Here is a 16,368-nt window from a genome sequence, read left to right on the forward strand (position 1 = left end):
CGATATAGATACCACATGAGTGACTACAGTGATGTTGATGAAATAGGATTAGAGTCTGTTATTAGGGATAACAGTAGTACTAATGCATCTCCAGAACCTACTTATAAGGGAAAGAGGAAAGGTCCTTTAGTAGAAAACAAACAGTTCTATGGCAAGGGTAAGCAAAGGAAGGTGGCGTCAGATTCACCTCCTCTGACCGTCAGTGGTGCCAGCGTTGCACCAACCGCCACATCCCTCTTTCTCTGGCTCTACAAAACCAGTTTCATCCATTATACCATCATCATGTCTGTACCCAGCTACTACACAAAGGGGAAAGAACGAACAGGAGAAAACTGACAGCACATCACGGACGTGTTTACGAAAGTAAAGAATCTTGTTACATATCTGCCAACAACACCAGTTATAATACTGTGACCACCAAGACAGGTAAATCTTGTACCATCACTGGTAGATCCTCCTCATTTCACATTACTAAGGTAAAGTCATATAGCACTTCCTCAAATGTGACTGGAAAACGAAAGAAATCAAAATGGACAAGGGAGGAAGTGTTTGAGAAGGCAGCAAACTCATCTTAGATGAAGAGTGACTGATTATGATGCTGCAAGTGATCCCATATACAAAATAATGGAGGGAAACATAATATATGAAATGCACTAATGATGAAATGATGATAATATTAATAGTAATAATAATAATGATAATGGTAATGGTAATAAGAGCAAATGAACCCACTGTATACAAACTAATATACTCACAAAACAGATGCTGCTATACTTGAATGCAAAGTCAGTGAGTACTTAAAAAGAAAGATTGTAAAAGTGATGTATTGTATAATGATGAATTGTGTAGTGAGGATTAGCTGTATTTGATTTTTGCAAACTTTCTATTTGTTCATGCATGTCTTGTAAGCAGTTGGAAGTTTGACACCCATCCTTCTGTGCAGATATGTGAAGGAGCGTGCTGAGGAGGAACGTCGTGAGAAGAGAAACAAGCTGAAGGAGCGCAAGGAGGAGTTCCGGAAGCTGCTGGAAGAAGCTGGACTGAACGGCAAATCATCTTTCAGCGACTTTGCGGCCAAGTACAGCAAGGACGACCGTTTCCGCAACATTGAGAAAATGCGAGAGAGGGAGAGCCTGTTTGACGAGTTCCTGTTGGAGGTGCGCCGCAGAGAGAAAGAAGAAAAGGCTGCCAAGCGTGAACAGGTAAGCTCACTGTCCTTTCAGATTAAGGGTGGCTGTGAGGGACAGGTGCACACACACATAGAATCTTTTTTCACTTGTGGAAATTGTTTAATTGGCATGAGGTATTTTTGCTGTATGATTTGGTAATTTACAAGACTCCAATTTCTGTTTAGAAGTATTATTTGAATGTGATCTATTAAACATCAATGGAGATAATCACATACAAGTACATACTTGATTTACTGATGTTTAAAAGTAATTTGTGTGTGATACTGAACTAAATTTAGATAGTAATTGTTCCAGAATAATAAACCTTGCTTTGCTGTTGAGATGACCATTTGTGTGATAGTGCTTTTAATTTTCTTTTTTCTCTTTTCCTTTATATTACATCAGAGCAAGCTAATTTTCTCCAGAGTTCTGGTAACTTTATATGTATATTCATATTTCAAGAATTGATAATTTATTGTTCATATGGAGATCATGATTAGGACCATCCCTGATATGTTAACTTTTTCACTTTCAGTAATACTTTATCTTTTCATTAAAACTGGATTTTTTCCTAATCGTATTGATCTATGTGTGTGTGCAGGAGCTAGAAGACATGAATATACTGATTTCAGAAGTAAATGTCTCTCTTGATTGGCACTTGATAATTTTAAAAAATCATGCAAAAATATTGAAATTTGTTAAGTAATATTTGGAGATGACATTCAGTGTAACTTTTAAGTACATATATTATTTTATACATTTAATATTTTTGCCTGGAATATGAATTTTAATATACTTGGAAACTACTACTAAGATATTCTGTAATAGAAAGCTTGTGTACAGAATATTGCTTTATGCAGTGGAAGTTATAAACAAGAAGGAAATAAGCTTGGAGCACAGTTTTGCAGCCCTAGGCAGGTTCTGGATTGTTGTAGGTAAGAACATTCTGAGGGCTTGTCTGTCTCGGGGCAGAAATTCAAGGCAAGGTGTAGTGACTAGTAATTTTTCAGATGTGCATGAAAATTACTAAATCAAACCATGATCAGCATACAGTGAATATTTGTTAGGAACTCACTTAATGTTGAGTTGAATATATGGTTGTATCAAAGCCTTATGCTTCATATTATATTTGAAAGCTACAACTATTTACACAAACGCTAAGGATAAATGGTTCTTTTAATTTGAATGAGGTGGATGAAGATCTTGTACTATGATTTTCAGATTTATATGATAAAAGTACAGATGCAATAGGAAAATGCATTTATTTCAGAATTTACTGCAGCTTGATATTAGTTCCACCAAATAACATGTTAATATAATAGCTGCATTCTTTTCTCCTCTCCTCATTCATAAGGAAAGTATTTATAATTAGCACTAAGTACTTTGAAAAGTATTATTTGCCTAGTCTTAGAAATATTTTATTTTAAAGGATTGTCAAGTCATTTAAAGAGTTCTTTATTAGTACTTCTTGATAAGGAAGACATGCTAAAGTACTTAATTTAATACATCATTGAGTTGTGCTTTTTCATTGAAAACAATGTGCCACAAAAATTATTAATAATGATGAGTAAAATTTAATATTGCATCATATTTCTGGAAATTAGTCCACTTTAATGAACAGAAGAAAATGGAAATTTAGGTTTCAATCTTTATACATTTCTAATACATATACTTTCTGCAGGAATCTTGAAACTTAAGTTTTCACACTCCCACTGATGCCCATCAATGCTCATTGCCCAGCACTTTCCAATGCTTCAACCTTGGACGTAGACAGGTCAATGCCACAATGACTCACAGGTTCTTATGCTTTAAATGACAGGCTAAGTATTTTGCTCAGATAGATGGAAAACTGAAAGATTCTTTGTCCATAACTTAACATCATCCACGTAATGTTTTATTTCCTTTTCTTTTTATTCCTATCAGATATTTCCTAACCCATTTCTGAAGTTTATTTATAATTTGTCCCTCATACATCTTGATATTATCAAATTTGATTAATACATAGGTATAAGACACTCAACCTAGAGCAAAACGCTAATACTCATATGTGCACACACACACACACACACACACACACACACACACACACACACACACACACACACACACACACACACACACACACACACACACACACACACACACACACACACACACACACACACACTCTTTCTCTCTCTTGAATCTCCCAATCAGTGAGTCTCTAATAATGAAATTTTTGATAACTATGCATATATTTGATTGAATTTTACACATATGTAATGTTTATCGTTATGGTGGGGAGATGGTTGAATAATCATAGAGTTAGTTAGATGATCATTTGCTTTTTATTTTTTTATTTATTTATTTATTTTTTTGTTAAAACATAGAGGTGTGTGTGTGTGTGTGGTTGTGATCTTGCCTCATTGTTAGAAATATTTGTCAAGCCACATAATTTATTATGTCAAGTTAGAATAGAATTAATTGATATCTATGGAACTTAAACTATAGGACATCAGTAAGTGATGTAGGTAAAGTGAGAGAGCTTGAATATGCAAGCATGGAGAAAGAAAGGCTCTTGTGCCATGGTTGAGAGGGACTGAGTTTACTTGTTGAATAATTTGAATGTTCAAAGAGAAAGGGGGGAGTGGGAACAGTGTGCTTATGCTTGTAACTTGAATATGAACTTTACTTAGACATAGACTTTTTGCTAGTTCATTGTTTAGAAAGTGTGTTCATGTGCTTGTGTTTTGTGGATATAGATATTAAGAAAGTGAAAGAAATAAAAACACAAGAGCCCTTCTCCAGTTGCATATTTGATGAAGTGTTCGTTCACTTATTGTTAGCTACACACGGTACTTAAATCTGTGAAATTTATCTTCATCAAGTTAGATGATAGTTAAAAGACAATGAATTTCCAGTTATGAAATACATATGTAGCAAAAATTAGTTTAAGTGGCATAATAGTAGTGTTCATATCTTGACCTTGGTGGCAGTGACTGTATCTTACTTGTAGTAGCCACTCAGTAAGGAAGTAGTCATGTCTTTACCCTCACAGAGCTGCATGGCCTGTAGTCTCCAGGCTCCAAGAATTCTCTTATCCATTTTTGAATAATAATGTTGAAGTTATTGAACTGTGGTGGACATTATGGCAACTGAACCGGTAATGAATTTGGCAAAGAGGGAAAAAAGAAAAGGTCAGTGGTATCTGTTAGAGACACTGCTTGGTTGGTTAGATATAACAAGGTGGATTGATTGACCATTGTACACAAAACAGTCCAATCTCTAAATATTACAAATAATTATTTGCAATCCTCTTTAACACACACACTCACACTCACACTCACACTCACACTCACACTCACACTCACACATCAGCACTGTAGATATGTACAATGTGAACAGTGTATATTGGTTTGATTTTAACAAGAAATCATGAAAAATAAGTAATATTGAAACAGTAGTTGCCTCCAAACTTCTATACCCTTGGGAATATAATTGCCACATGTGGTTTCAATACTGACTGGGGTTTAATAACAATTGTCAGTACTAAAATGTGGCCAAATGATAACCCTGATACTCGCTAGAGTATACGAAAGATTAGTATTGTGAATACTATACTACCACTGCACTGGCTGTCAAAGCTGGTATTGATTATTACTTGGGAACTTAATATCAGCAGTAGGTCATTTCCACCTTTGTCGTTTAATAAGTCTAGTATAACATGAGTTGGTATGCTTTAACTTTTTACTTTAGTATCTGTGTTAGTAGTGCTTCTTGAATTCTTCATCTACTCTCATCTTGAGATAAATTATGGGCTTAAGTGGAAATAAAGGTAATATTTCTGTGCTTAAAAATTTCCTGTGAAACAGTTGACCACTGTTGTAGGAAAATGCATTACAACAGGGAGTGAGCAGTTTTTTGTGATCTTAATCCTTATCCATTTGAAAGCTGTGTAGGTACATATATAAGTGTTCTGAATTCTCATGGAGTTTGATTGTACACAGAGTGTCAGGAACTTCAAGGTTGCTCTAATGGAGATTCGGTGTGAAGAAGTTGATAGACAGGTCATGAGGGTGATGAGTATTTGTGAGTGGTTTATGCTACTCTTAAATCCCCATACTATTTTGCATACATGGCAGAGATTAACTTCTTTTTACATATTAAAATGATAATCCATCCTTTCTTTGTGTTGATGATTTACAGTGGGTACATTTTTCTTTAAATTGGAAAATTCTCATTTTCAGACTAAGGAGTAAATTGAAGTAAATTTTATTGGTCATTATTTAAATGTTCAAGTTAACATTTTCAAAAGTAGAGTTTAATTTGAAGAAATTTTTATTAATTGTATCTTATACTAGATGTCCTGTGAGTTTTTTTTTAATCTCCATAAATGAAAGATCACATCATTCCAAGTTAAAAATGTCTTTTAACATGTTTTTTTCCTCACAGGTTTGTAAGTTCTCGGGACTTGTACATTAGTAACAAACAAGCACAGCTGCTTTCAGTTGCTATATGTTATTGTATTTTCTGGGTGTCTACTTGTTTACTTTTTATTTATATTGCAACAATACTCAGTTTCAGTTGAATAAGATTTTGTTGTCCATGACAGCTGTTCATGTAACTTCCTTTTGAAAAATTTAACTCTCCATCAAGATGGCAATTACTCAGTAATAATGATGCCATCGTGCCAACTGATCCCTCCAAGAACAACAAACCAGTGCAAAGAAAGCATATATCAAACATTTTTGCCATAGAATGACTTGATCGTTGATTTCTGGAGATAACTAGAAAAAAATATCTCACGGGACATATATTTGTGATATCTCTTTATGCTGAAGTTTATGTTTTAGGTTTCAGAGAAATAAATTGTTATTTTTTCAGGGAAATCTACATCATGACTTTTCAGGTTGTTATAATTCATGATATCTTTGTGTATATGTGCATCATAATATATACACATGTCTTAATTATAAGTTTGGTAAATGTCAATCTTGAAAACATCCTCTTTTAGCATTGCTATTTGAAAACTAGGAAATTTATAGCTGTATGATCTGCGTTGTAATTATATATATATATATATATATATATATATATATATATATATATATATATATATATATATATATATATATATATATATATATATAATATCTCTAGTATTTGTGGCTTATGGTTGACTTTCATTGATCATGAAGATCTAGAATATTAATGGTAATCCATACCACTCATGTTGTTTGCTTTATAAAAAGTTGAATGGTAGCAGATGTGTTTTCCTCCTTCAGTATCAGACTCAGTTTAAAATAAAAAATAATCTGAAAGCTATATCATACTTTCTAAATCTTATTGACAGGTATCACTTAGGTACTGTTTTTGAAATACAAGTAATGATACAAATAATATAAAATATTTTACCCTACTTTTTATGTAATCTTTTTGTAGTAACTAAGTTTTTTGTAATTTTGTGAGCTGTATATTTATGATGTTTTTATCTGTTCTATCCAGGTGAACTAAAAAATGTGAGTAGTTTAAATCTTATGATTTGCGATAATTTTAACAGGTTAATTAGAGGATTGGTTGCTTCGTAAACTTTCTCAAGTTTGAAATTCTCCTAAGTGACTGAAAGTAGAAAATTTCAGTAAATACATTCTGTTACTAATTTAACCCTCATGATGTATTGCTTAAAACATTATAGTTCTGGTATGCCTTTTATTGCTGCTCTTTGTGTCACATTATTTTCCTAAGTTTGAGATATGTTTCTTTTCTCTTTCATTTCTTGAATTATACTCCAAGAAAAAGAAAATTACAAAATGAAGATTTGTAATTCATGTGTTACAGTTCATAGCAGGTAATTGAAAATACAAGGTATGAGATGGAAAAGCTGCTTGATAGAGAACATGAACTCATTGAAGGCCAATTTTCTTGCCATATCTACAGATATATATATATATATATATATATATATATATATATATATATATATATATATATATATATATATATATATATATATATATACATACATACATATATATACATAAGCAGAGCAATCAGCTGTTCATTGCATGATTAAAGTAATAAGACCTATAAAACAGATAAAATCTCAAATGCTAAAAGGATGAATAAAAGTGTTTGGCCATAAATATACTTATCACAACGCATCACTCATAAGAATGGAGGAAGCAGTTGGTGTGGTGGTGACCTTGCTGAGGCCTCAGATGCAGTCAGTACATGGCAGTGCAAGTGAGCCCACAAGTACAGCTGAGTGGGCTTGCTTGCCACTTTAGCAAGATCAATTGTTGATGTTGGGTCGCGCATTGCAGCCTCTTGTCGCTGCCGGTGCTGGCTGGAAGGTCCGGGTGGCCCCCATGGTCGAGAGTCGCCCTCCACCTCCACTCCTACCACCATCACCACCCTCTCTATTTATTCTCTGCCCCAGAGCGGGATAAAGTCAAGCGCATGTAATGTTTGGTACTGAGCCATCTCTTGCTACGTTTTTCTGAATCAGTTATCAGTACTGCCAGTTAATTTTGCACTCATAATCAGTTATTTATCGACCATTACCAATTTAGTTTGATATCAAGATTTCTTAAATATCAGAATATAGTTTGATTTAAGATACATGGAAATATTCTTGTAGAATATGGATTTTTTCTGGAAGTGTACCAGTAACTTACTTGTGAAATAACCTGCTCCTACATCTTAAGTTTATGAAAATCACTAAACTGTAGTTGCTGATAGGATATATTGGAGAATTATAAAATGATTTGTTTAGTAACTCAAGCAGATTTTTTTTATATAATGTATTATGTAGTCAATCCATTTTTAGTAATTCAAACTGATTAATTTTCAATGCAGACTGTCTTCAAATATTATGTCAGGATCTGTGAACATTGAAATAAATATCAATAGTTGACTACTATATTGACAGTTTTTTTCAAGATTATTGCTTTTGGACGTACAAAGCATTGAAAGTTAGTCATGTTTGTGACCCCGACCCATCGAGATTTAAAATATCTGAGTTACCTTATTGTAATGATTATATGCATGATGAAAGCATATTACTTCTCAGTGAACAAAGCTTTCTTTCTATGTATTACTCAAAGAATTGAAAAGTCATGGAAAAATTCAGATATTCTCACAGAATGAAAAAAAAAGAGTTTTCATGTGAATCTTTGTATTATACTTCAGTTGTTAGGGAAATTTGATGGTTCCCATCTTACCTTTGTTTCCTCATCACTTAAACCCCTTTCCCTTACAGATATGGACATTCCCTTAATATAATCTTTCTTTCTTGCAGGATGTAGGTTAGCAAGCTCTAGGTGGAGACCATTAAACTTAACTTCATTTCCAGGTGGCTGAGTTGTGTAGGATTTTTTTCAGGTATTGATTTGGAATTGATATCAGTTAGTAATATTATTACTTGTTTCTTCCAAATTAGATTAAGAAGGACTTCTTTACCATGCTGAAAGAAGCCGACATTGATCGCTATAGTCGGTGGTCAGATGTGAAGCGCAAGGTAGATGGTGATCCCAGGTACAAATTGGTGGAGTCTGGCGTTCAGCGTGAAGACTGGTTCAGGGATTATATGATCAAGGTGAGGCTGAATGGACTTTTACTCTCACACTAAGCAAGGACTTACATGAATCTTTATTTTGCTATGCATTGTATTTTATTCTCCTTTCATTACTGAATTAACATGAAAAATAAATACAATGAGATTCATTTTGATTATTTCTCTCAACCAGATCAAAGAAGAGCGACGGCGCTCTCGAGACAGATCCAGAACCCGAGACCGAGACCGAGAAAGGGAGAGGGATAGAGAAAGGGAACGTGATAGGGAACGAACAGATCGGGACAGAGATCGCATGGAAAGGGAGAGAGAGAGGGAGCGTGGAGACAAAGAAAGAGAGAGAAGAAGCAGAGAGTCCCGGGACCGCAGCAAGGAAAGGGAGAGGGCTGACCGGAAGGAAAAAAAGAAAGAAAAGAAGGAAAAAGAAAGGGAGAAAGAAAAGGAGAAAGAAAGAGACCGTGAGGAGAAAAAAGAGAAGGAAAAAGAAAAGGATAAGGAAAGAGAAGAGTTTGAAACTATCCCAGAAGAAGGAGAAGATATAGAGGAAAACCATAAGAGTGAGGTTAGGGGAGTCAAATTGTCCAGCATGGTATGCATTTTGTGTATTTTTTTTTTTTAGCTGTCTGATAGTTGTTTGTGATTAAAAATTTTGTCAATAGTCAGCTATAAATAATTTGATTTACAATAATTGATTGCATAGTTAATGCAGTACAAAATTACCTTCCAGCTTTGCACATTATCATATTGTGTTCCACTTTAACAATGTATATGAAAATATTAACTGTGCATGGTGAATTTGGTTCAATTATAAAGAAACAGTGTAGGAACTATGATATTGATATGAAAGATGTTTCCTTTTTCAGGGTGAAGACACAGGCAGTGATGGTCCAGATGAGGAGCGTGAAGATGGAGAAGCAAATGAAGCAGCTGAGGAGGAAGAACGGGAAAGACAGAGGAGGATTGAAGAGTCTTTGAGGAAGAGAGAAGAGGAGGTTCAGAGGGCATTAGCTGGGCATCTACGTGACCGTGACAAGGAGCGCATGCAACACAAGCATGATGAAGCTGTGCACAATTTTAATGCTTTATTAGCAGACTTGGTGAGTACAAATGTAATTGTTATGATCATCTTGTTTTAGCTACCTTTTAGGAAGTACTGTAAAACAGTACACAGGTACAGTAAGCCCTCATTATATTGAACTTCTTGACAGATCACTGATAATAAAGGCAAATATTTTGAAAAGGACAGCTGTCAACTTTTCCCTTCACACACTAAACTTTGGTGTGTGAGGGGGAAGTTTTGGTATACAAAATGAGTCAGATGTGAGATTTGTTAACTCATGAAATGTAATGCTCTCGCTTTACAATTGGGTTATGTTTCTGGGAACAAGATCGAATAACGAATGATCGGAGAGTGAACTTAAGGTGCAATAGGATTTGATTTAATTGGAGAGTAACCTAGACCTAACTTGTATTGAAAGCTAGAGAACATTTTTCTGTGTCACCCATATAGGGGATACCACTATAAAAAAAAAAAAGAAAGAAAAAAGCCTGACAGGCTTATTTTTTTTATAGTGGTATCCCCTATATGCTGATATCTACCGGCAAGAGGAGAAAAAAAATTGAGCTTAGTTAAGTTAGCAGGTGCCACTCTTACAGTCGCTTAAATCTTAATAAATAAAAAAAAAGCATGTTCCTCATCATCTGAAGTGGATGGAACAGGCCCTTTTTTTTTGCAAACAGCATAAATCAAGAGGGTTATTGTTGTCACAAGGAAGGTAGAAAAAGGAATGTGGCAGCAAGTCTGGTCAACAATCCACAGCCTTAAGAGTCTCTCTATTTCCTTAGTTATTGGCTTCTGCTTCCTTGTTAGCATCTTTGCCATTAATATAGAAACTGCTGTATCACCTGCGTTCTTCACACTTGCTTCTTGTTTGAAAGACAGTGGATTGGGGCAATAGGTTGGCACCTTTTCCTTCGTCATGGCATTTAACCCGTAAACTGTGGCACTCACATTCAGAGGGTGTCTCCTGGTGCGGCTAAATCAGCGAACGATTGACTTTCAATTAAAGATATATACTTTATAAAGATGTGTCACAGATATTTCATTTCACAATTCTGTAACTCAAAATTTCTAAGTATTTTTTGCTGCAAAAATGGATTTCTGGCAGTATCTGGAGGCATTGTGGAGAGCGGGATGGGAGGGGGGATGTAGGGGGAGGCGGCAGGGGGGATACACACAGACCGCTTGTTGCCACTGTTCGTCGACAGTGTTGTCAACACTCGAAGTTGAACTAATACAAAGATTCAATATTCTCTCTCTCTCTCTCTCTCTCTCTCTCTCTCTCTCTCTCTCTCTCTCTCTCTCTCTCTCTCTCTCTCTCTCTCTCTCTCTTGCTTCAAGAGAAATAAATGATAAAACAAAAGTATTTTTTTTCTATAATGGCAATTTCCGTATAAGTAATATTCTTTCCATTATTCTGACACTAATATTTTGAATTGCAAATAAAGTAAATGGCATCAAAGTATATGGAGTAAACAACATACATATGGAATGGATAAATTGGTCAAATAAAAATGCATATGCACTGGTAATGGTAATGCGAAATACTCTTGCTTGGTTCACAGTAAATAAAGTAACGAAATATTAGTTCCATGTAAGCCACAATAACATACATATCATACTATATCTGTGTGTGTGTGTGTGTGTGTGTGTGTGTGTGTGAGAGAGAGAGAGAGAGAGAGAGAGAGGAGCGGCGATGAGTCATGACTCATGACGCGCGGTGCGGGCCGGGCCGACACGTCTGACAGTGTTACAAACGTCTAGTGAAGATGGTCTTGTTTCCATAATCTTATTTGCTTTATCTCTTTTCTATTATACAAAAACAACTTCTATACTACTAAATTATAGATAGCTTCCTCTTACCATACATGAGACTCAAACTCTAATACCTATGAGAGGAATGCAATGTCGACTAAATAAAATAAAAACATAGTGGTTTCATTGTTTTCCTTTATAAATATGATATAAATAACCAAATTCTTATTAGAAGGATATAAATTACTAAAAGAAAGGTTATTAGAACACACAAAAATAATTTCAAAGAAATACGAATCACGGGAACTTTTTGGTGCCTGTTTAAAAAGAGCGCTTCCAGAAGGCATACAGCAGTTTGCCGCCAAGCCACCCAGAAGGCGTACAGCAGTTTTCGGGTTAAGGGCAGCATCCGGTTTAGAGATCGAAAAAACATGAAAAGTAATGTTTTTGTGGAAAAAAATGTGGTAGGTATACATGTTAGCTATTATATCACGAAGTTTTATGGCGAAATGCGCCTTGATTTCTGTTTAAATGCCATTTAAAGGTCCCTTACTCAACCACATGCATTTGTTTACATCAGCAGAATCAGTTTTTTTCTCAAAAACGACAGAAAAAAAGGCAAAAGTCTTAACTTTTTTGGTGGACTTATACGGCAACACTGAAAGTCTATGACTGGCGTCAACCAAGGCATCAGTGAGACTCAGTAGGGGGAAAGCTATCAGAGAAAGAAGTTGCTGCATCTCTCACTACCCGCCCTTCACTCTGCTAAACAGCACGTAATTTATTTACTGCATCCAGCTTTTCACCTACTGCCAACCATAGGACATGTGTCTAAGAGGAATAAGCAGAGGAAGGACGCTTGGAATATGAGTATGGAAGCTCAAAGAATAAAAAGAGCGTGTTGAACCTGACACCTCAGATGCTCCAGTACACATCCTTGCGTCACCCACTACCACCACCCTCACCACCGCCCAACCACAGCCCACCACATCTCATGCAGAACATAGACAAGGAAATGAAAAAGAAAAGGCCTCATTACTCACAATTAGAGAAGCTCTTCTACAAAATATTGAGAAAGGAAATGAAGATGTGGAAAATGATGACGAGCTTGTCATGCTGAAAAAAGGAGGCTGAAAATATTTTCCTCATTATTCATACCCAGATCCTGCCTTTGACTACAGTTTGGAGCCTAATGTATACAAGAACACCATAAATATGCTCTGCACAACATGCAACTTCAAGAACACATCACAACCAGAAAAAGTGAGAGCTGGATGTCAGAAGAAAAGCATCTTCAGGATCATTGACAGGAGGGGACTAGGAGCCTCATATAAATCTAATTGTATTAGGAGATTGTAGATAATAAAAAAGAACATATAGTAAACCTGAATAAACTTCCTAGTGTGTTATAACGGGATTGAGATCAATCAACAAACTTTATTGGCCCATATCTCAAAACATAAGTTATTCCCCTTCTAAAATCTATTTTAAAGCCAATTTCAACTTGATTTCAATGAAACAAAAACTAAAAAGGAGAAGAATACTTCTTTGAATTCACGTTGCTATTTTTTATATATGTGATCTGGAATTTTGTATTAATATTTTTTGGTCAAAAATGTAAAAAAAAAAAAAAAAAAAATTGAAAAAAAAATTCATTAAACAAAAACGAAAGATGAAATAAAAAATCTAAACGTGGAAACCTTTCATATTATAACGTGTCTTTGCCACAGGAAAATGAAGATTATGGAGCAAATAATAATGCCAGAATAACACTCATAAGTTTTAGTTGCAATTATAATTGCATGGCGGGGTTGGGGACTAGAATGGGGATGAATGTCTAATATTGATGTACATGTTCCCAAGACTTCACAACATAAAAATCAGTGTGTTTCATTTATATTTACCGGAGATATGACAACACCGTTCTAAACCGGACGCTCCCCTTAACAATCACAAGCTTTTTCTCTAAAGATAAGCTTTTCCTTGGTCTTTTTAACCTTCAGTTCACCAGCATTAGGTGTTGCAGCGCACTTGGAAGACATCATGCTTGTATTGTTATACCCAACAATGAATGTGAATTTTAGCAAAACACAAACATTGGTGTAGAGATTGGCTGAGTGAACACAAGTGAAAAACTAGTGGGAATGAGTTTTAATGGGTAGCCACTACAGCGTGAGTAGCACTGCGATCATTAAGCGACACACAGGCCGCAAGGCTGCCACTCTAAATTTTCATTTCTCCCTACCACTTGCGTGCATTTCCTCCTTCTTTCACCTACCACTCGTGCACATTTTCCCCTATTTTCACCTATGCCAATCCCAAAGTTGCTTTTTGTACATGCATATATTATATTGTGTGAAAATAAACGTATTTATACTTTTGCAGTTCTATTCTTTTACTACAGAAGAAATATACAAACTTTCTGGTATTGAAAAATTAACTTTTCTTCAGTATATAATCATGCCAGACTGGACGATGTATGTGGGAACAAGCGATCGACTCTCGTCCTAATGGAGTGCCTCGCCACATTGCACCATACTCATATATATATATATATATATATATATATATATATATATATATATATATATATATATATATATATATATATATTTATTTATTTATTTATATATTTATATAATCCATATTTCATAAACTGTAATGGGTGTCCAGACAAATATTTAGTGTTTGAAATAAAAAAAAAAATTATTCTCCTACATGTTGTCAATAAACTCTCGTTTCCCTTGCAAATTGCTATTTTCTTCGTAGGTGTCCCCTATCCTCTACATTAGGCCAAAATCACCTACTGTAGGGGATTTTCCCTATGAGTGGCAGCCTTGGCACAAGGTAGCGTCGGTTTACACTTATGCCTGGCGGGCTGGTGGCGGATTTCACCGGGTGGGTGGCGCGCGAGATATGAATGTCGAATTGGCAAGTCAGTCGGTCGAACCTTGAGGATTGGGTATTAATTAACTGAGTTCGAATTGGCGATAATTCGAACTGCGAACGGTTGAATCACGAGGATCCCCTGTATGTAAATTATGCAGCGTATACTTTATTTTGTGTGAATAAAACCATAAGTCTTGTAGAAAAATGTTTTTATTGTGCTCAGATAAACAAGAATACATTACAAACAAGTCGACAAAAATACATAACATACGTAACAAGTTTAACAACTTTACACTTCAAGTGCTGCTGCAAGCTAGGCAGAGGCAGTTTGTGCCACTCACCTCACTCACCTTCACCAGCCACACACTCCCACACTTCCCTGCTGCCTACTGTCTACAAAAACATCCATCTGTGTGAAAGTGTACCTTGTGCTTGTATGAATTAATCTTGATATAAAATATAAATTATGGAATAAGAATTATAATAACTATTTGGTCAACTTCATTTCTTGAAATTTGAACTATTTATTTTGTATATGGCATTGGCTAATCTTTATTTTTCCTCCAGGTTCGCAGCACTGATTACACTTGGAAAGAAGCTAAGAAGTCTTTAAAGAAAGACTCAAGGTGGGAGTCAGCTGGGGCCTTAGAACGTGAAGAGAAAGAGAAGTTATTTAATAGCCATGTAGAAAATCTTACCAAGAGGAAGCGAGAGAAATTTAGGTAATGTAATGAGTATACGAGGTCACCAATTGTGAGGTTAAGAATGGTGTATGAACAAGAGTTCTTGAACTAACTCAGATATTCCTACTACTAGGACTTTCACCTTGTAACAGCCACACATTTCTCCTTTCTGAAAAAAACATCACAATACTATTCTTTACATTCCCTCCTTGCCTCTGTCCCTCACATGTTATGAAAGAAAAAAGAAAAAAACTTGTTCTCAGAAAGTATTGTCATAAAGAATTCAAAGCTTTATATATTAAAAACAAAGTATTGTCATAAAGAATTCAAAGCTTTACACATTAAAAACAAATAACTAGATAATTAAAAAGATCTAATAATAATACTAGAATATATTCTGTGTGTGAAATTATAGAATCAATTGTGTACAACTCAGCATTTCCTTTAAAGAGACTAAGTGAGACATGTTTGCATTTATAAGTGCTCCCTCACATCTTAGTTTCTTGGCCTCCGTGAATGAGAGGATTTGACCTTACCTTATAAATGGCATAATGAATCGATCCATTCTCTTGTCACTTACATGAAATGATCTTTTCTTCCAAAATTGTAGAGAGCTGTTAGAAGAATTGCCTGACCTGCACTTGGATTCAAATTGGAAAGATCTGAAAAAGGAATTAAAAGATGATCCACGCTACACCAAATTCTCGTCATCAGACAAGAAATGTGAAAGGGAGTTCAGGGAATACCTGAAGGACAAGTTGGTAGCTGCAAAAGCTGACTTCAGGGAACTCCTAAAAGTGAGTGACAATTACCAGCATTGATTTTCTAATAGAATTGTATTATTATTTTTATCAATTTTATTATCAGCATTGTATTTCTAATCAACTGCACCAGATTATTTAATTTTAATTTAATTTAATGATGATTTAGAAGAATGCTTCAGGAAAGACAGACTGAGGATTTTGGGAGGTAGTTGATTTCAAAGAAGCATTTAGAGGTAGTGAAGAGAAGGAAAGATGGAAAAAGCAATGGGTTTGTATTGTAGTGCAGTTGAATATTTCAAGTTAAACTAATTGCTGATAGGTAAGAAAGCATGATTGTCAAAATTACTTGGTGAGTTCATGTTTACTTTTTTTTGTATAAAAGTAAGGGTGATTAATATTATAGTGTGAGGAGGCTTCTTCATCCAGCATCAAAGTACACGTAACTCTCGATTTACGCGATAGATGCGTTCCAAGAGGCATCGCATATGTCAAAATT

At 35.1% G+C, this 16,368-nt stretch overlaps 1 protein-coding gene across 4 annotated transcripts in view; it reads left to right on the forward strand.

Moving 5' to 3' along the window:
- The window catches only part of LOC123503714 (transcription elongation regulator 1-like), a 33,493-nt gene that overhangs the window by 14,243 nt on the left and 2,882 nt on the right, over positions 1-16,368 (forward strand). For 2 of the 4 annotated variants that reach the window (XM_045253697.1, XM_045253700.1), the window contains 6 exons: positions 944-1,202; positions 8,590-8,745; positions 8,897-9,283; positions 9,585-9,818; positions 14,993-15,147; positions 15,719-15,905. In XM_045253697.1, coding sequence (XP_045109632.1) covers positions 944-1,202; positions 8,590-8,745; positions 8,897-9,283; positions 9,585-9,818; positions 14,993-15,147; positions 15,719-15,905 — 1,378 coding nt within the window. Of the gene's footprint in view, positions 1-943; positions 1,203-8,589; positions 8,746-8,896; positions 9,311-9,584; positions 9,819-14,992; positions 15,148-15,718; positions 15,906-16,368 lie in introns of all 4 variants that reach the window. The other 2 variants (XM_045253696.1, XM_045253698.1) reach the window with 1 other exon arrangement.

Source organism: Portunus trituberculatus, chromosome 14, assembly GCF_017591435.1.
Source record: "Portunus trituberculatus isolate SZX2019 chromosome 14, ASM1759143v1, whole genome shotgun sequence".
Lineage (NCBI taxonomy): Eukaryota > Metazoa > Arthropoda > Malacostraca > Decapoda > Portunidae > Portunus > Portunus trituberculatus.